The 21,000-nt window shown below is 48.2% G+C and overlaps 1 protein-coding gene across 6 annotated transcripts in view; it reads left to right on the plus strand.

Annotated features, from left to right (window-relative positions):
• Window positions 1–21,000, plus strand: part of ZNF236 (zinc finger protein 236) — an 81,712-nt gene that overhangs the window by 54,035 nt on the left and 6,677 nt on the right. For 5 of the 6 annotated variants that reach the window (XM_074355188.1, XM_074355189.1, XM_074355190.1 and 2 more), the window contains 8 exons: window positions 669–814; window positions 905–1,145; window positions 1,535–1,714; window positions 3,462–3,617; window positions 9,331–9,518; window positions 16,068–16,199; window positions 18,045–18,242; window positions 20,184–20,313. In XM_074355188.1, coding sequence (XP_074211289.1) covers window positions 669–814; window positions 905–1,145; window positions 1,535–1,714; window positions 3,462–3,617; window positions 9,331–9,518; window positions 16,068–16,199; window positions 18,045–18,242; window positions 20,184–20,313 — 1,371 coding nt within the window. Of the gene's footprint in view, window positions 1–668; window positions 815–904; window positions 1,146–1,534; window positions 1,715–3,461; window positions 3,618–8,236; window positions 8,304–9,330; window positions 9,519–16,067; window positions 16,200–18,044; window positions 18,243–20,183; window positions 20,314–21,000 lie in introns of those variants that run through there. The other variant, XM_074355193.1, reaches the window with a different exon arrangement.

Genomic DNA, 21,000 nt, shown 5'->3' on the forward strand with positions numbered 1-21,000 from the left:
AACTGGTCGCCGGGGGACCGGGAAGGGGGGTCAGTGAGGTCCCTGGTGGACAGACACACACTTGTCTGTCCACGACTTGCAGCCCAGAGCACAGCTTTCCCACACGAGGCAGTTGGAAAACTGAAGTTTCACCTTTCAGACTCAGCCACTTTCCTGACCCCGCTCTCGGGGCAGCACCATGCCCGCTTCTCAGCCCGGCACCTTGTTTAGCTTTTGTCCCCGCGGGGCCAGTCCTGTCTCTTCCTGGTTAGCGCGCTCACAAATGAAACAGGGAGCTACCCACAAACGAACCTTGTTTTATCCTGTGGAGTTACCTGAGTGCTGGGAAAGCACTACGCTTGAGCCAGCTGGGTTCTCTGTGTTCTCGCAGGTAGCACGGTGACCGCGGGCAGCTGGCAGACTCCTCTCGTGACTTCCTTCCTGTTGTGTGGCTGTGGCAGGATTACAGCCTAAGGAACAACAGTATTAGTGTTGTTTCACATCTTTCACAGGGTCTGCTTGTGGCGATGAGATTAGACAGGGATGTGTCTGACGTACAGTAGGTAGCAATGTGCCTTAACTAGCCCGTATGGATGCATAGCGCTTAGGTGGCAACAATCCCTGTATGAGAATGAGTTTTCCTGTTTAAGGTTTCCTGATACCCATTCACTCCTATTCTTTCTCTGCAGCTGGTGGTGACTGGACCGTGTCTTTGACAGACGGAAGCCTGGCCACCCTGGAAGGCATCCAGTTACAGCTGGCGGCTAACCTGGTTGGGCCAAATGTTCAAATTTCTGGAATTGAGGCCTCCAGCATTAATAACATCACACTGCAGGTATGACAGCCACCAGGGCTTTCTGGGCTTCAATGTGGTCTGAGTCACGATCTACCCCAGCGTTGTCATCCGAGTGTCTGTCACTTTCAGATTGACCCAGGCATCCTGCAGCAGACCTTACAGCAGGGCAGCTTGCTTGCTCAGCAGCTGACGGGCGAGCCCGGGCTGGCCCCACAGAGCAGCTCTCTCCAGACGCCAGACAGTACGGTCCCAGCCAGTGTTGTCATCCAGCCCATCTCAGGCCTGTCCTTACAGCCCACGGTGACGTCTGCCAACTTGACCATAGGCCCCCTGTCGGAGCAGGACTCCGTGCTGACCACCAGCAGCAGTGGTGAGAGCTGTGTTTTTGTTGGTGGGGACTCTGGGGTTTCAGCTTCTTGCTCAGTCACATGTCTGATTTTAGGACGTAGGATGCTGTTTCCTGCTCTCTGTAAAGCTCAGCAAGTAGTTGAATATTCTGAGAATAAAGTTTTTCTTGGGATGAATGACATTTAGTCAACATATGCACATAGGTTATTGCATTCATAAAACTGGCTTCCTGTGTCGTCACAAAGCCTTTTTGGGTCATTTTGGATGAAGGAATTAGAGACGACTGGTATTTTATTTTGAATCATTCTCTTTTCAAAGCAACAGTTTCACAAAAATATTCTTCACGTAAAAAGAGAAAATTCTTCTTCTTCTTCTAAGCCCGGCTGTGTTCTCTTTTGTCGTGATGACCAGGGACGCAAGACCTCTCTCAGGTGATGGCGCCACCGGGCCTGGTGTCCACCTCCAGTGGCCCCCACGAGATCACCCTGACCATCAACAACTCAAGTCTGAGCCAGGTCTTGGCGCAGGCTGCCGGGCCCGGCTCGGGGGCGTCCTCGGGGTCCCCGCAGGAAATCACCCTGACCATCTCTGGTTAGTCTTAAAACGTTTAAAATCCTTCACCTGCAATTTAAGTGAATCCTGTATTTATTTTTTTCCTGTAAGACTGAGCTTTGCATAAATCCAGTACTTCAGGAAGTGTGTGTAATTTATGTGAGAAACTCCAGTCTCGTGAAGAGGACACTACACTTCACACCTGATCCCGGAAACTGCGGCCCTTGGCACGTCCAGCTTGAGTCAGTTTTGTCACAGGTTTTTTGTTCAGTAAAGAGCAGACCGGCTTTGTAATTCCTACTCCCGCCCCTTTAAACGAAGGGAGCATATTGGTGTGAATCGTAGATATTGGGACGTTTAAGTCTTATAAAAGCAATCTTTTATTGGTTGTTGTTAAAAAAAAAAATGCTGGGAGTCAGAACCACCTTCCTGGAGATACAGACTTAGGGCAGGAAGCATCACATTTTCCCTTAAAACAGAAGGACCGTCGGCCAGCGTAGCATTCCCTCTGTTGCACGAGATTTCTGCGGAAATGGTGGTTGGCGCAGAGAGCGTGGCCACGTGGAGTCCAAGCGCTGCCTTTATTCCCTTCAGTTTGTGTGAGAAATTCGAGGAACTATTCTTAGATGGAGCTTTGCTTTTAAATGACATACAGTGATTTTTAGATGCTAATCGCCAGCAAAAATCAACTTTTGAATTTAAGCTAATTCAGTAACTTCCTCTTTTTGTTAAATATGCCTGGATTTTACTGTTGGAAACATAGAAGTTGTTTTAAGAAAGCTATTTTGTTGATCAAAGTCCCTCAGTATATAAGGTACTGTGCTAGTCCTATACAAAAAAAAAACAAAACGTAATTTTTGCTCATAATTCAGGAAATGTGTTATTTTGTTTGTGGATTGTGCTTCTGTTTCTCCTGTATTTTCTTATTATTGATAATTTAGGTATTTTATTGCTTTTTAGTGTATCCAAAAGAATAGATGAATATAATTGTAGTTTATTTTAAAAATTGGCTAAAAAGGTTTATCCCAGGGGAAGTCTTTAAATCACTTGATGAAATGAGGTTTGCCCAAACCTTGAGCATAAGATCTCCTGTTTCCTCACTTTTCCTCGTTGCGTGTGGTGAGAACTGGCTGTAGTGACTCGTATGTCAGCAGCTCGTCCCACTCCGTGTCTTGCTGATGCTCAGCTCGACAGCAGGGTTTAAAAAGCAGGTTGTCTTTGTCGGGTCTTTGGAAGTGTTCAGTGTGGCTCCACTGGGACGTCAGCAGGGTTTTGCCTTTCGCGTCCATCTGTTTCCGCGTGTCTGATCACACTGTCAGATTCCAGTGGCCGATGGGGCTGGCAGAGGCCCGGGTCTTCGTGGGAGTCCTGACGGTGTGTGAGCGTGCGGGGCGTCCCGGCGCTTTGGGGCAGGGCCCTTCTGCATGGGCGGCCCTCCTGTTGCCCTGGGGTCTGGCCCTGCGAGCCTTCTCAGCACACCTTTGCTACACCCGGTGGTCCCACATTTGGTAATAATTTTCGTATCAGGCTAAGTTTTGTTCAACAAAGTGTGTGACTTTAAGTGCCCAAACCCTGAGTTGAAGTAAAGCTCTTCAGCTCCCAGAACCTCAGGGCCCAAACAGTGTGAGCAAGGACTTCCGTTTAGGGAAATTCGTTTTCCTGTAAATACTATTCAAAGTGGGGGAGCTTTCATTTTTAGCAGGATGTTACGTATGTTCAGCACACACCTGCCAGGATGCAAATGAGCATGCTGCTTCCAAGTATCACAGTATTAGTTTCCGTTTAGGTCAAGACCTTATTCAGCACAATTCTAACGGAAGCAGCGAGCTGAACGGAAGCATCAGACTGTCAGCGCCTGCCGTCAGTCATCCGTCTACAGGCGCCACCCTGACGATCAGCAACGAGCAGCTTCTCTCTCAGAGCGCAGCGCTGGCCTCTTCAGGTATGCCGCTGGAGCCTTGGCCGCTGAGGACCTCACGGGGTGTCCTGGTTAGAGGGCCGGGCACCTGGTCAGCGGAGAGCAGGCAGCGGCCTTGGCGTGGTGCACGTGTGAGCTGCGTGTTCTGGTATGTCTGCTGTGTTTCCGGGACAACAGGTGGCTGATGTGTAATTCTAGGACACACAGCGCGCTCTCTCTCGAGTTACTAACCTTTTAAGGTTGTTTATACCTTTTAAAGAATAAAGGTAAATCATTTTATTCAGATATGCGAAGCATCGTGTGTCCGCACGTCAGCACTGCTGAGCCCATGCAGAGCGGGTCCTGTCTCTTCTGAGCAGGGAGTTTCTCTGGCTCCTCGCTTTCTGCCCTGCAGTGTGAGTGTTCTGGCACCAGCTGACTGGGGGATGACAAGGTTAGAAGGAGGTGTTTTTCTAAGGTTTTGAAGAACAGACTTAATAAAAAGTAAAAGTAAGTGAGCTCCAGGGAAATAAATCACAGCGTCGTAAGTCACCGTCACCAGTGTAGGGTGACATGCATGTTTTTTTCTCTTGTAGAGATTTCAGTAGTTTCTTAGCCCTCTTATTTTCCAACCCTGTATATCATTTTTTTGAGAAAAAAATTAAATCTTCAGATATAGTTGTACCCACAGCTAAAACTTCTTTTCATGTTTATTTGAAATGCTTTCTTATTCAGTAAGCCTTTTGTTCAGCAAAAGATTGTAGTGGGATGGGAGTAAATCTGGGTATGGGATGTTGAGTGAGGCAGACATGGTCCCCTTGCGTTTTGGACCCTAGAAATGAACAGAGCACAGGCAAGTATTAACGAATCCGTAAGTCAGTGGAGAATTACAGTAGTAATGATCCGTAAAGGAGAGAGAAGGGTGTCCAGAGAGCGAGTCGGGGCCAGCCTCCCCAGGCACGCGGGGCCGGGGAGCCTTTCTCCCTGTGAGCTGTGGGGCGCGGGGACTTGCCGGACTGAAGAAGGCTGGTGAGCCGAGGGAGGCAGCGCGTAGCAAGATTCCACTCGGGACCCTCGAGGGGCTTTCCGTCCGCCCCTCCCCATTGCTCCGGGGTAAACTGACCCGGAGGGTAAGAACCCGTCTGCGTCCCGTGTTGGCAGCTCTGGGCAGATCCGGAGCCTGGCCTCCTGGCCGCTGTCCTCGGCCTTCTTGTTTCATTCTCACTGTTTCTCAGTCGTCAGGGTGCTTGTCTCACTTGGGGCTCTAAACACCGAACCATAGAGCTTGATTCTTTACGGACTATTGTGAAATGAGAGGCTTTCAGTTCTGTTTCGTGCTCTAATTGGCCGTGAAAGCTGCACTGTCAGGTCGTAGTCGGTCTGTAATAGGGCGTCTCTATTCAGGTTGCACGGCCAGCTTTTCTCTACAGCTTTCCCCCAGACGTCAGTCTGCGTCACTTCTAAAGCCTGGACAGCGTGCTCTTCCTCACGGTCTCCAGTGTCCCGTTGTCTCCCGCCCTGTGTGCTGGCGCTGCGACGGGGGCACATGTCTTGTGCCCTTGGCCAGAGGGAGGTGTGTCGCGCTGTGAGCTGGGGGCTCAGGCTCCCCCACCTGCCTCCCTGGGGCATAGGCTGGCCCTGGGGTGGAGTCTCTGTTGTCCCCAGAAGCTCTGCTTGATGTCTTCCAGGAGTCCGTGGTGAGTCAGTGGAAAGACAGTGGAGTTTTGGATGTTCCAATTTACACGGAGTGGGTTTTGTGTGTGTTCTGTCTGGTAAGCCTGCGTGTTTGCTGGTGCAGCAGATTTCTTGCCTTGAAGTTGGTGATGTTCTGATCAGGAGGGAGGAGGGGACAGAGGGGAATCCACGAACGCTGAGGGCTCGGTTCTGGCCACCAGTGCTGCTTTAAAACGCTGCCCCTGGTACCTTAGACACTGGGGCTTTCCCCTTCTACGCCCGCACCCGCAGCTGCCGGCGCCGGCCCCATGGGTGGGGAGGCGTCTGCGTGCTCACCTGCAGCGCGGCCCGCGGTGCTGGGCTGTGGGCTGGCTCCCGTGTGTTGTGCACTGCTGCTGCTTTAAAAACAGCAAGCACGCTCCCTTCTCCTGATCTGATTTTTTCTTTTCCTTTAGACTTACTGTTGTAGAGCCAGCTGAGAACACTTCTCTCGTTTTCTTTTCTTTCTTTTTTTTATTTTTAAAGAATTTTTTTAAATGAAGGTACCGGGGTTAGAACCCAGGACCTCCCACCTGCTAAGCATGCGCTTTACCACTGAGCTATACCCCTCTCTTTTTGATGACACTTTAGCTTAATTTGGTGTCTTAGTTAAAAAAATTTTTTTTCAAAGATTTGATGATATTATAAAATAAAAGATGAGCTCATGATTGAAGAACATTTGTTTACTAATGAGTTATAAGCTATTACATATACAGCATTAGTTTTATGTGAGCAAGTCATTTATATTTGACTTCAGATAACTTAACGTCTTTGAATAATTCTGAATATAGGAGAAGAGTCTTCATGGGTTGAACCACTCGCTCCTTAGTATGAAACAGATGTTTGTAGCGAGGTTTACATATTCCACTGGTGCCAGTTAGCAGTGAAGTGGCTGACCTCATCTGTGCTGTGTCGTCAAGAGGCTGCGTCTTAATGGGCAACATTTATCTTAGAATCAGTCACTCCCAGACCAAGCTTCAGGCCACACCAGGAAGACTGCAATTTAAATGACTCCGAGATGAAACATGCGCCTTCTAAGATGAACACTAGGACGCAGACTCTCAGTGTCACCCTGCAGACTTCATGCTGAAGTCCTCTGTCAGCGCGACGGGCGGGCACGTGCTGCTCGGTAGAGCTCCCTGCGAACAAAACGTGGCTGGGACTTACCAGCTGGGGCTCCTTGCATCAAAAGAAGGCTGTTTGGGAATTTTCAGTAAATTGAACAGCTTCAGTCAGTGCAGCCGTAGGTCAGAGTTGCATACCCAGAACAGAAGCACATGCTTTTGTTCAGATGTGTGGCAGGAGGGCGGAAGGCCATTTTGAAGTTGGACCCTGATGACACCCATGACGAATGGTTTTCCTTGAAAACAGCCAAGTAGGTCGTGAGTACCCTTTCAGAAGCAGAAGGTGTTACTAGTAGAGGCATGAAATTTGCAGTTTTTTAAGGAATTTATCTTAAATTGATACTGTCTTTTTAATGTACGTTAGTCCATTTTTAAGATAATTTTGATGGGTAAATTGAGTTCTGCTTTCCATGAGAGAAAAGATCCATTTCTTGTTTACTAGTTCCTTGTGAGGTTATTTTAGCCCCCGTTTCTCCTGGATTTGAGGACGCTTACTTAGTTCCCAATAGCTCAGACATGTTAACATCCCTCATTTGTGGATGCTTTAAAATGACGTCTTTCCCACTCTGTCCTGGGGGTGAACAGCACCCCACCTCCTCTTACTGCGTTTTTGTTAATCTCAAGAGAAACCTGATTTCACATCTTGTAAACTTCTAACAAAACCTTCCAAAATTAAGTCTTTTTAGAGACTGAAAGCTTATCCCAACAAAGATTTAAGACAGTACTGGGTTTGATGAAAATACAGAATTTATTCCTTCTTTAAAGATTACTCTTTTTGAGTTAGAATCTTAAAATGAAGTACTGCTTACTTAGATGATGATGTTACATCCTAGAGAAATAGTGGTTTTAGAAAAAAGTAAGTGAGAACTAAGGTTAAGTGTCTACAGTCTTCAGTGTTGAACCTTAACTTTCCTGTTTCAGAGTATTGATTTGAATTTTAAAATTGTGGTGTCTAGAGCTCAAACAAGTACTTTTGCACAACTAAGAGCTACGTATTAAACACATGTAATTACCTCTTTCATTATGTAGTCGCATGCTTAAAATTTCAGTGTTTAGTCATCATGTGTTCTTCTCAACAGTACTGAGGCCAGTCCTACTTGAACTGGTCTCATCCTTCTTATGGGAAGTCTCTTAAATTAAGAACATTAGTAAAGCTTCATTCACCACCCTTGTTGAGTTGAGCTGTCAACTCTGGCGTTATCAAATTATTCAGTCTTTCTCCTGAGCTTTTTGTCAGGGTTCACTTTAGTTAATGAGCTTGCAGGCTTCTGTTTTGTCTTTGCATTTCCTGTGCTGCACAGTCCTGGAAGCTTCCACCATGGTAACAATCATCAGAAAGTCAGAATTATTTTACTGGTGGGAAGGCGAGGACCTCCTGGGTTCCTTTATTTCAGGAGCTGGGGCGAGGTCTGAAGTCCCAGCTGTCTAAGCTGAGATGAGGCGCCGGCTTTCGGTTTTGCTCTTTGTTGACGAGCCCCCCTCAGCTGGGCGCTCTGAGGGCCCGAGCCCGCCCTCTCCTCCGTGGTGTTGTTCCAGCCACGCCGTGGTCTGCAGGAGCCTCCTCTCTTATCCTGGTCCCTCTCTACAAAATTGCCCCTGTGTGCGGGGTTGCAGGAGTTAGGGTGCATGGAGGTGACGTCAGGATCTCGAGGCGGCCACGGTACTGCCCTCCACACATCCACACTCCTCCTCCTGCCCCAGCGGGCCCTGGGCGTGCGCCCTGTGCAGACGCGGGGCAAGGCGGGGGGTCTGATGAGGTCCTCGGGAGCGCGTGGCTGCTTCAGAGCAGAGACTCCCAGCCTCCTAATGGTTGTACTGCTTTTGAAGGTTCCAGGTCTGTGCAGCACAGTGTGGGACTCCGGGAGTGTGGATCTGTGGAGGACGCCAGTTACAAGTAAGTAACCTGGTTCCCTGCGGTCCCGCCCAGAGCCCGCCCTGTCTTAGCAGAGCATCTGCAGGAGTCGCCTTTTGTCTTGTGCTCAAACCTCAACAGGAAATAGTGTTTGGAACTTGCGCTTTAGTTTTCATCTCGGTGTCTCTGGCACCTGGCACAGGCTGGTGCAGGTGGACGATAAATCATGTCTGTCAGCTGAATGGACGGGGCCGCCCATGAGAACAGTGTGCGTGTGTGTGCACGTGTGTGTACACGTGCATGTGCATGTGTGTTATGCTTACAAATAAAAACTTAAAAAATTGTTTTTTGTTGGTGCCCCCACCAAGACTTTGATAATCCCATGCCGAGCCCCCCTCGTTTGCCAGTAGGTGCATGAGTTTCTGTTTTGTAGGAGAGGAGGCCTTTCCTTGCCCGATTGGTCCCAGGTATCTTCCTCTTATATCATTGGCTATGAGGGGAAAATATTACAATGTTTTGTTTTCTAAAGCAAAGTTCTATGTCATACAGGATAAGTGAATATTTAAAGGATTGCTTGAGGTTTATTTGGACCTTCCGTGTTTGAGAGTAGGCACACGTAAAGGGCGGTGAGCCTGGGGACGGAAGCGGAGGTGGGCAGTGTTGCACTCCGGAATGGGGCATCACTCAGCGGTCACATTCTGTCTCTCTGTTAGGCTGGGGTCTGGCCCTGGATGGGGCAGTGCCCTGGAACTCTTGTCTTGGTCACCTGCACTGGCAGCAGTGACTGGGACTGTAGGTCACGATTTTACTCTTCTTTTAGTGTTTTTTCTCTATATTATACTTAAGGAGCAGAGTATACTTACATATAAAGATAACTGGTTTTTTGCAAAAGCCTTGCCACACCTTTGGGATCAGAGTCAGTGATTTCCTTGATGCAGTTTCAGAAGCTTAGGCGGTGTAAGTGCTGATTATGACAGGCACATGCCTGTGTGAAAACCGCCTTCCCATGCCACTGGAATTGGACTTGCCTACGTTTCTATTGATCTGCTTCTTTTGCCTTGTTTTGTAGAACTTAACACTGCAACTGGAAGCCTTCCTTCGACCACACCGATGTCCCCATCCTCCATATCTGCTCAGAACCTGGTCATGTCCTCCTCGGGAGTTGGGGGAGAGGCCAGCGTCACCCTGACTCTGGCTGACACTCAGGGCTTGCTCTCCGGGGGGCTGGACACGGTCACGCTCAACATCGCTTCTCAGGTGAGTACGCTGCAGTCCCCTGGGCAGGGCGACAGCCCGACTCGGGGTCGTCCTGGGAAGCTTTGTCTGTTCTTCCCAAAGTAGGTATTCTGAACACTATTTCAAAACTGGAGTGGTTTTTTTTTTAATAATTAAAAAAGAAAGTAATATGTTAAATGCAAAATGAGGAAGACAGAATCCAGAGAAAACAGAAAAGCATTTTTTAAAAAATCCACCACCGAGATGGAGCCACACTGAACATCTGAGTGTACGTCTCCTCTGAACCTGGGCCTGCGCACATGCAGGTGCACAGCGTTCAACTTTCAGAGGAGTGGTGGTGGTGTAAACTCCCCCTTCTGATCACACCGTGACTGTCTTCTGATCGGTGATTTTAGCAGCGCACACATTTCTACCGGCTGCACAGCGCTTCGTCGTGGGGATGAGTTTGTCGGGGCAGCACTGCGTTCTGGGACTCGTTGTAGCTGGGCGCCCGCCTGCTCTTTGTCACTTCTGTTCTCAGATGAGTCCCTGCAGTAAGCGTGGGGATCGAAGGTGTGTACTGCATGCTTCATAAAGCACACTGAGCTTAGGTGCTGAAGAACCTTTCAGGGTTTAATCAGAAAAATCATGATCAACCGCGAGTCATAAGGATGAGGAATGACTGGAGAGAGCTGGGGCTGAGTTTCAACAGTTGACCCATGACAGCCCTGTCTCCCCAAGCCCGGCTGCAGAGGGGGAGAGGCGCATGTGGTGCGCGTGTCCCTGCCGCCTCGTTCCCCCTTTAAGGGTCCCTGTGCGGAGGAAACAGTTAGGGCTGCGGCTCCGGCATGAGGTGGGTTCTGACCCTGCCACCGCCCCGCTGCTGGCTCTGGGAAAATGACTTGGCTCTTCGAGGGGCTAGTTCTTTCCACTCACCCCTGCCTACCCCTGGATCCGGGTCGGCAGTTTCCATCAACACCACAGGTTGTGATGGTTGTGAAACAGTCATGGGACACCCCCCACCCCCAACTCCCCCGTCTGGCCATTTCCTGAGGTGGCGCAGCCTCGGCAGCCTGCCCGAGAGTCAGTGTTGTGTTTTGTTCAATTGCCTCCCTTCCCCAAGGCCAAACATCACCTCTGCCACAGAAGGAAAGAAGTGTCTTCTTGAGTTTTACATAGTGAGTGAGTGTTGTTTACATGTTCTAACATTTACTTGTCCTTATTTGTTACTCCACACCTACTTGTCACGACATTATCGTCAACCTTCTAACTCCTGGAAGTTAGTATATTTTAAAACGATAGTTGCGGCCAAAGTAGTCATCTTAAGGTGTAAGTGACTTGTATGTTTCTCTGGACACAGGTTGCAGGAAGCTTAACTGCTCTGTGGTAGTTTGCTCTGTTTTTCCCACCCGTGATTCTGGCCACTCTGTCCCAGGGCCAGGTTCTCATCACCTGTGGTCAGGCTCACTGGGCCAGGCAGCTGGGGCCAGGGAGGCCTGACGAAAGGGAGCTTTTACTTACTTACCATCCAGAGAACACAGTTCCAGTCTAGGGACGTGATTCTGTAAACTAACTTAGTTAATTCATCTTTTCCACCTTCCTGTCTGCTGTGGGGTTCATCTGGGGGACAGTACCTGTGCATGTAACCTGCATTCCAGCCACCAGTTACCCCGCGTCCCCCTGCGGGGCCAGCAGGGCCCAGGTCTCCGTGTGCTGAATGTGACTGTCGTATGGTCCTGTTTTTCTCCTGGTGCACTTTTAACTGCAGTAAAGAAGTAGTCATGAAGTATATAAGTGATTCAAAATATAAATTTTAATGAAACTTAATCCTTTGAATAACTTTCAGGGGATATGGTGGAGTTTGATCAGGAAAAGCCAGAAGTCCACTGATTTTTATGCTATGAGTTTATTTTCTTTTTTCTTTTTTTTTGACATTTTTTATTGACTTATTATCATTTTACAATGTTGTGTCAAGTTCCAGTGTAGAGCACAATTTTTCAGTTATACGTGAACATATACATACATTCATTGTCACATTTTTCTGTGAGCTACCATAAGATCTTGTATATATTTCCCTGTGCTATACAGTATAATCTTGTTTATCTGTTCTACATTTTGAAATCCCGTCTATCCCTTCCCACCCCCTGCCCCCTTGGCAACCACAAGTTTGTATTCTATGTCTAAGTCTATTTCTATTTCGTATTTATGCTTTGTTTGTTTGTTTTTTTGCTTTTAATTTTAGATTCCACATATGAGCGATCTCATATGATCTTTTTCTTTTTCTTTCTGGCTTACTTCACTTAGAATGACATTCTCCAGGAGCATCCATGTTGCTGCAAATGGCGTTATGTTGTCAGGTTTTATGGCTGAGTAGTATTCCATTGTATAAATATACCACATCTTCTTTATCCAGTCATCCACTGATGGACATTTAGGCTGTTTCCATGTCTTGGCTATTGTAAATAGTGCTGCTATGAACATTGGGGTGCAAGTGTCATCCTGAAGTAGGGTTCCTTCTGGATATAAGCCCAGGAGTGGGATTCCTGGGTCATACAGTAAGTCTATTCCTAGTCTTTTGAGGAATCTCCATACTGTTTTCCACAGTGGCTGCACCAAACTGCATTCCCACCAGCAGTGAAGGAGGGTTCCCCTTTCTCCACAGCCTCTCCAGCATTTGTCATTTGTGGACTTTTGAATGATGGCCATTCTGACTGGTGTGAGGTGATACCTCGTCATAGTTTTGATTTGCATTTCTCTGATAATTAGTGATACTGAGAATTTTTTCATGTGTCTATTGATCATTTGTATGTCTTCCTTGGAGAATTGCTTGTTTAGGTCTTTGGCCCATTTTTGGATTGGGTTGTTTGGTTGTTTCTTATTAAGTCATATGAGCTGCTTATATATTCTGGAGATCAAGCCTTTGTCGGTTTCACTTGCAAAAATTTTCTCCCATTCCGTAGGTTGTCTTTTTTGTTTTACTTATGGTTTCCTTTGCTGTGCAGAAGCTTGTAAGTTTCATTAGGTCTCATTTGTTTATTCTTACTTTTGTTTCTGTTGCTTGAATAGACTGTTCTATGAGTCTATGAGTTTATTTTCTGTATGTTAAATTATGTCACTTTCATTTACTTTGAATTACTCACTTTAAGTAGGTAGTTTTCTATATTGGCTACGTTACATTTTTAAAGTCTGTATATATTTGCTGGGGACGTTTGGTGCTTTTCCTATGGACCGTGTGGCTACCGGGTCTGCCAGTCCTGCCCCCACGTCAGCCCCCAGGAGCCTTGCGAGTCAGGCACTGGGATTGGGCCAAGCAGGTTGGTGCTGCCCAAGAAGGTTCTCCAAAAAGGGCTTTAGGGTGAAGCCCTGGACGTGGCCATGCCAACACTGAGAAGGGAAGGCGGCTGCATCCGGGGGAGTGTGGGGCTGGGGTGGGTTGGGGCCCTCACTCCACCCCGCCTGGCTCCACAGCCATCCCCCCATGTTTGCCAGATCCCACCAGCCATGTCTGCACGCCCTGCTCCTGCTGCGTTTAGTGCCCTCTTGGGTTCCCCATCACCTTGGGACAGAGCCCAGATTTCTCTGCTTGGCATGCATGAATGCTGGCCCAAATGGAATCACACTTCTGTTGTCAGGAGGTTAATGAATGTACTAGAAAACGTCTGCAGGTGTGTAAATTTCATCTGAAACTCAAAAAGTGGTCATGAGAAATCGACCAGTGTCTGTCAATTGTTGTTCAATACGGGTGAGAGTGATTCACTAAGAGGTAAATGTTGAATGGTTGAAATTACTCCCAACATGTGCTCCTTGAATTTAGTGAGGACACAGGAGTGCTGAAAGGAGGTCAGATGTAAAGAAAACAGATGATTCCACATTGTTCTATGGTTGAAATTCATGCAAAACACATGAAAAGATCAGGGTCTCCCCACAGGTACTAAAGGAAACAGTAATGTGAACATTTAAATTATAAATTTTAAAAAGACATGAAAAAAATAGTATATAATTACTATGTATGTTTTTTGGTTTTTTGTTTGTTTAAGAAGTCCATGAAAGAAAATGGTTCTAAAAACAAAGAAAGGTGGTCTTAAATAGTTTACTTAAATAATATGTCTAAGTGTCAAATCTGAGTCCAGAATCACAAAATATTTGAAAAAAATACATTGTTGTTCGTCCATAATTAATCATAATTTAAAACTTGAAAATAGCCTAACTACAGAAGAATATTATATGGGACAAACGTTCATTCTGACACAGAAAATTAATTTATTTAAAAATACAATCTATTGAAATAAAAATTGAAATACAATGATGTGGAAGATACCTGCATTAAATTAATAACTCTGTAGGGAAATTTTAAAAATTATCAGTGAGTTATAAAGGCTTATTTCTTGAGTTTTTCTTTCCGAACTTTGGAATCAGGCCTGCTGACAGCTGTGTGTTGGCCCTTATCCTGTTAATCTGATAATTTTGTAAGGAAATTGCAAGCACGCACTTTAAAACCTGTTGAAGAAAGCAAAGTGATTCTTCAGGTCTTGTTCTGAAAACAAAAAGAAGTAATTGACGTATTCTTGAAGAGAATTTTATTTTATATGAATTCTTAAAGGTTTTTTTAATGCTGTTAGTACAGATAATTAGCTGGGGTAAAACATTTAAAATTTGGTATTTAGACATATAAGTGGTTTTTTTGGGCTTAATAAAAAGTCAAAATATGATTGTGGGGGAAGCCAAAAGTGGACAAGTCTCAGTAAAGATTCTCAGTGTGGAAAGAGGCCAGTTCTAAAGTAACAGCGTGACTTCACGTACAGTAACCAGAGCTGTCTTTGGCCAGGCTGAGCGGTTTACAGCTTTCTTAGTTCTGTGCCCTGCCTGGCTTTCATTTTCCTACAGTTTTCTCATGTTGACTCTTACTGGTTCTCAGTCTCCTGGCACAGGTTTTATTTCAGTTTATTAGGGGAGGGCAGTAAAATTCTGAGCTGCTAAGAAACGTATTTCTGGTGAAATGGTCGTTCTCGTGCATGGTTAAGTGGGTTGGTTTACAAGCATTTGGAAGCAGGTCAGATCTGTGGCCATACCAGTGCGGCCACCCCTTGGCCAGGTTTACTTAGGGTTTCCCAGACTTGGCTGCATGTCGTAGTTGTGGGTCTCAGGGTCCAAGGCTGAAGCAGTGGCGGGGGTTGGGGCTGGCGTCTGTGTTCCTGACCCCGCCCCCCAGGTGACTGACTCTGAAGCCAGGGCCCCATCCAGTGCCCAGGTGCAGAATTCATGTGCACCTGGGGAATGAGAATTCCTGTAATTTCCACCTCAGTGTAGACCAAATATAGCAAAGAAATAAATAGACTCAAGTGATAATGAAAACCCAAAATAAATGACTTTTAGACGATCACCATTTGGGCAGATTCAGGCCACCACTTCCATGAAGATAGTGAATTGTTGAGCATTTATTTTATTAGGCCCTTGATTTTTGTGCATTGAGGTGCTTAATATTAGCAATTGAAACACCAAAAATTAGTAAATTACATTGTATTCATAGTTTTTTTTTAACTTAGCTTTTTTATTTTGAGGTAATTGTGGATTTACAGGCAGTTGTACGAAAAAACACAGATCCCGTGGCCCCTTTACCCATTTCCCCTCCGTGGTAGCATCGTGCAGAACTCTGCACAACACCCACCAGGTATCATCACTGGCACAGTTGGGACACGGAACATGTCTGTCCCCATAGGGACAGCTCAGGTCCAGAGCCAGCTGCTTTCATTTCAGCAGTTCAGGCTGTATACTAAGTTATCTATATAGATTCAGCATTTCCAGTCCAAAGTTGGTTCCTGAGTTAAACTTCCTGTCTGCACCACCCCCACCACTTCCGCTCTCTCTGTCCCAGATTCACGTCGGTGAGTAAAGGTGCTGGAGCACACGAGGTGCTCTTCTGTAGTAGAGCAAAATTGGATGTGCATTTTAAACAGATGCTCCTTATATATTTTTCAGAAGCTTATTGAGATTTAAGTTATATACTGTAAAGTTCACCCATTTATTTAAAATGTGCAGTGTAATGATCTGTAGTCTGTTTCCAGAGTTGTACCACCATCACCAGTTCTGATTATAGAGCAGAACTTAGCAGTCACTCCCAGGTCCCCCAGCCTCCCCTGCTGGCCTCCCTAGCCCCGGCACCGCTCATCTGCTTCCTGTCTTTGCAGATTTGCCTGTTCTGGACATTTCCCATAAATGAGATCATACGTGTAGTCTTTTGAGACTGGTGGCTTTTGCTCGGCAGGCACACGCTGTGGCCGGTGTCTCCCTCCATTCTGTTCTACTGGGGAGTGCTGTTCCACTATACAGACGTGAACCACATCCTGCTTGTCCCGTCATCAGTTAGCGGGTTCTGGAGCTCTTGCCCCTTCCCGGCTGTTGTGAGTGGTGCTGCTGTGAACATCTGTGTACAAGGCTTCAGGTGGACGTAGGTTTTCATTCCTCTTGGGCAGATGCCTACGAGTGGAATTGCTCAGCCACGTAGTGATACTGTGGTTAACTTTTGAGGATCTGCCAGCTTGTTTTCCAAAGTGACTGCACCATAAAAGATCTTCCAAATTTTACCTTTGCCAGGGGCAGCAGTTCCCAGCCTTACTGACGGAGCCCTCTCTGTCAGGCCCTGGGGGAGCAGGCTCGCCCCAGGTCATCCTCGTGAGCCATACCCCACAGCCACCATCTGCCACCTGTGAGGAGGTCGCCTACCAGGTACAGCACACACTTTATTCAGTTTTGTGGTTTTCAGAAGAGGTGGATTCTGAGGGGTCGGGGTGGGAGGTCCTGGGGAGTGAGCATGGGAGGCTGGGGCTTCAAGGACAGCGTCTCCCGAGCGAACAGGGCGTGCCGAGCTGGGGGACTGGTACCGGGTCTCATTCGTTCCCTGCTTTGCTTTTCAGTGGGGTCAGAATGAGATGTGGTACCAGTACTAAAGTCCAGTTTTCAGTTTATCGGCATCTTGATCAGATTTCACGTGGCCGTTTACTTGCATTTAGCTCTTTCTGTAGGTTTTCCTGTCGTACTTCTGCTGGTTCTTTCAAGTCCTGCTGTACTTTTTCATACACACATACACGTGTATACGTGGCCTAGTTGTCACTTGACTAGTCTTTTTTCTTAAAATGCCTTTTTAGAAGGGGACAAAACACTTAGTAAATAATAGTTTTAAATATAGATGAGTCTAAAAACTGTTTCCTTAAAACTTTTCAGGGAAGTTAAGTACAGGTAGTAAATAACCTCTGAGTTCAGCAAGTGAGTTTGAAGATAATTACTCACTGGTCTTTCATGGAGCAAGGACTTTTTTTGTAAATAAATTAGACGTGAACAACCCTGGGTATTTTTCCTGTCTGGCCTGAGTAGCCAGAGCCTGTGTAGCCAAATTTCACTTTATACAACTTGAACACGTTGTCTCGGGGTGCCCAGGACCACCCTCGAGCTCAGGGATGTGCTGGCAAGAGTCACAGGACCCAGAAAGGCCCGTCGTCCTCTGGTTCCAGCGGAAGGACACGTGTGCTGAGCGCTTGCTCCTTGTGAGCGAGATGTCAGATTCTGCGTGTGCTTTAGTTCCCGGGGCTGTTGGTGAGGGTGTGAGTGGAGAAGGGCAGCGCCGGTGACCCCGGCTCCGCGTCCGTGTGTCTGTGCGTGGGCTCGGCTGCCTGGGCAGGCCGGCGCTGCCTGCCGCTGCAGGAGCCTTGAGTGCCGGCTGTGCCTGCCCTGTGGTGCTGTCTTCACTCTTCTCACCTTTTCTGTTTTATTGCTTTTTTTCCCGTTTTATTCTTTTTTTTTTTTTAAACTACACAGATTAATGAGAGCGATTTTTAGAAATCTTTCGTTATTTAGGTATTTTTTCCAAACTGTATTTATTTTTATGTATTTTAATATTATGGAAAAGTTTGATAAACTGGAAATACTAAAAATGTTGACAAATCCTGTCAATTTTCTTTATAATTGTTTATAATTTTCTTTTACCAATTCATCACATATGAATTTTTATCTGCAAAACTCTGTTATTTACAAAAGCCGAGTAGTGAACTCGTCCTGTTCTTCTTACTCGTTGTGGGGTATTGCGGCGCCCCCTCAGAATGTGATTTGAAAACCAAATTTGGTTGAGATCCAGGGTTTTGGGGAAATGCTCTAATCTACTCAAAAGCTGTAAAACTACTTCTGATACCAAGATTAGTTACAGTCCAGTTTGCTGGGAAAGATCTTCAGCCAGAGCAATAGTATTTTTTAGCAATGTCATTTATACGTGACTAAGCTGAAACTCCTGCCCTGAGAAGCATTTACTGAGCACGCTTTGCTGCTCTCGGCACCTGTGTATGTCCCCTCATGTAGCCGCCACCCACCTCTGGTAGGTAGCTGGTGTTACCGCATTGTTTCTCAGATGAGGGAACAGACCCCCGGTGGTTGGGGACGTGGCTCGCTGTGGCCACGACGGGAGCGCTGGAGCTGGACCTGCAGCTGGGCGGTTGCAGCAGTTGTCTGGGCCGGGTGTTCCTGTGTCAGGGGTCTGTTGTCCTCGCACTGGTCAAATAAAGTCGGGATTTCTGGCCTGTCCAGGTCACGGACGTCTCTGCCAGCCTGGCCGGGGGCGGCCCACCCGAGAAGGAGGGCCGGCTGCACCAGTGCCTGGAGTGCGGCCGCAGCTTCGCGTCGGCCAGCACGCTGCTGCAGCACAGCAAGGAGGCTCACGGCCGCGAGCGCATCCACGTGTGCCCCGCCTGCAGCAAGGCCTTCAAGCGCGCCACGCACCTCAAGGTAGGCGCCCCACCAGCCGTGCCAGAGCAGAGGCCCCGAAGGGTCTGCGACCTGGGGAGTTGGGTCCTCCCAGTGAGTCACAGACTGCCCATCTGTTTGAGGAAAAGGTCAGCTGAGGTGAATGTATTGAGATGACCCCGAGATGCAGTTTAATCAGACTGGCAGCTGTTGCAAGGTCTGTCCCCACCTGTCCTGTTAGCAGGGCTGTGGGGGAGCAGACCTCTGCGGGGGGCTGGCGAGGCTGCACCCTGGGAGCCGGCCCAGAGGCCTGTGTGCCCACGGTTGCTCGTGGCGGCCTTGATAGGGGCCACCTGAGTGTGCACGTGGGAGAGGGCTTAGACCCACCGTGGGCGTCCACACAATAGAGGAAAGAATGAGTTCAGGCATGTGGAGTGACTTCCAGGACCGCCCGTCAGGGAGGTGCCCATCTGGGCAAGTGTGCCTGGTCCTCTGACCTGTAGGCCAGAGCTCCTCACTGCACCCCCTTAGGTACCAGAAGCATCATGATCTGATGACCACTTAAGACACAGCGGATCCCAGACTTCCTTTCTCAAGGCCTTCTGAGGAGTCACTCCGTAAACCTGGTTTCTGTTCTCCACACCTGCTGCTAGCCAGTGCTTCCCTGCTCTTTCTGCTGTGTTTTCTGAGATGAGATGCTTCCCACCGAGGGGTCCCCACCCGGTCCCACCTGTTCGAATCTGACCCTCTCACTTAGACTCTCCGGGCTGTTGCTCGGGAACTGTAACATCTACAGCTTCAGTTTCTTAACTTAAAAAATGAGGATACTGATACTTGCAGTTGATGGTTATGTTGAGGAATATAAAGCACCTGGCACTTTACTTTGCTCAGAGCGGAGAGTACAGAAATGACAGTGCAGTGGTTTTACAGCCCGACGGAGAAGAGGCCCTTTCAAAGAGGCAAAAGAGTAAAGACGGGTAGAGAGAGTTCAAGGTTTTAAAGTTGCACATATTACTGTACGTAAGGCATGACTTTTCCATGAGCACTCTGAAGGGGTGGTGCACAGTCTCAAAGAGCCGGTCTGGCATTTTAATACCTAGTTATTGCCTCTTGGTAACCTTCAGAAATTTGGAATTTTTTTAAAAAAATGATACAAATGAACTTACTTAAGAACCAGAAATAGACTCCCAGACCTAGAAAACAAACTATGGTTACCAAAGGGGAGAGGCGGGGAGGGAAGGATAAATGAGGTTGGGACTAGCAGACCCACGTGACTCTGAATAAAGTAGATGAGCAACCAGGGCCCACTGTAGAGCCCAGGGACCTAGATTCAGTGTGTTGTAATAAGCTGCGTTGCGGAAGAACCTGGAAAAGAGGAGGGAGGGTAGAGCTCAGTGGTAGAGCACGTGCTTGCCCTGCACGAGGTGCTGGGCTCCAGCCTTAGCACCGCCACTAACGTGTATGTGACCGAGCCGCTGCTGTACGCCTGGAAGAAACACAGCACTGTCAGCTGCGCTGCAATTAAAAAACAGTTTGGCGTTAAAAAAGAAATACATTGCGGCAGAAACTAAGGACGTGCTCATCGCACACGCGCGCATGCACACAGATGGCGTTTGAGGGGCTGTGTCAGAGGGACACGGGCGACTGAACGAGTCCAGGGCCGAAGCTGGAATAGCTGGAGCGAGACCGTAAGGCAGGCTGGGGTTATGACCACAGTACACAGTGCTCGGTCCTCGCTGACAGAAATCTGGTTGATTGTGTTAATAAATGAGGAAGCAGCCACAGCTCCCGTGTGGAAGAGTCCCTGGGAGCGCGTGTGGACGCCGTCCTCAGGAGGGCCGCACACCCCTCTGGCTCTGCCCCGGGAGCGGCCACGGGAGTCTTCCCGCCGCCCGGCGTCTCTGCGGAGGCTCCTCCCGTCCTGTTTCGGGCCTGCCCGCTCCTGCTGTGCTCTTCACCTGCGTGTCTGTCCGTCTTCGCTAGGAGCACATGCAGACGCATCAGGCCGGTCCTTCTTTGAGCTCTCAGAAGCCGAGAGTGTTTAAATGTGACACTTGTGAAAAGGCGTTTGCCAAACCGAGCCAGCTGGAGCGCCACAGCCGCATCCACACAGGTGAGGACGGGTGGGGGCCGCTTGGGGTCTTGGACGCAGAGCGCGAGCTGGTGCGGAGTTAAGGTGCTGTGGCACGTGGCTGCCCGTCCGCGGTGTATAACCCATTGTTTACGGAGTAAGGTCTGCGTGTTCGGCTTCTTCCTAATTTTCATCAGTTTATCATGCTCGCTTTTTCCATTAAAAGCTTTTAGTGTTTACATGGTGAGCACAGAAAATGGAAGCCATCAGGCGAGCACCCGTTGTGGTCCCAGAACCCTGACCACAGCAGCACCGTTCCTGCCCTGCCCTCCAGGGTCCATCTCTTTCTCTCACGTCTTCAGACTCTTCTTTACTGACTGTTCTCGCCACCACCTAAATCCGCTCAAGTTCATCTTAGAGAAAAAAACAAAACAAAGGAACGAACTCCCATCTCTCTCTGCCCCTTGGCCCACATCTGTGGCAACCCAGCTCAACTCTGTCCTCGCTGACCGTTCGGGCCGCCGTCTCATGGCCCCTCCGTTCCCAGGGACACGAGGTCATCCTGGACTCAGGCCCTTCCTCCCAGTCACATCCCTCTGGACCGCGGAGCTGGCCTCTGTCCTGCATGCTCTGTGTTCAAGTCACAGCCAGACCAGAGCCCTCGGAGGCCCGGCTGCCGTCTGGGCTCAGGGTGGAGGCTGGGAGGGCTTCCCAGTCTGTGTCCCCTCC

Source organism: Camelus bactrianus, chromosome 30 (genome assembly GCF_048773025.1).
Source record: "Camelus bactrianus isolate YW-2024 breed Bactrian camel chromosome 30, ASM4877302v1, whole genome shotgun sequence".
Taxonomy (NCBI): Eukaryota; Metazoa; Chordata; class Mammalia; order Artiodactyla; family Camelidae; genus Camelus; species Camelus bactrianus.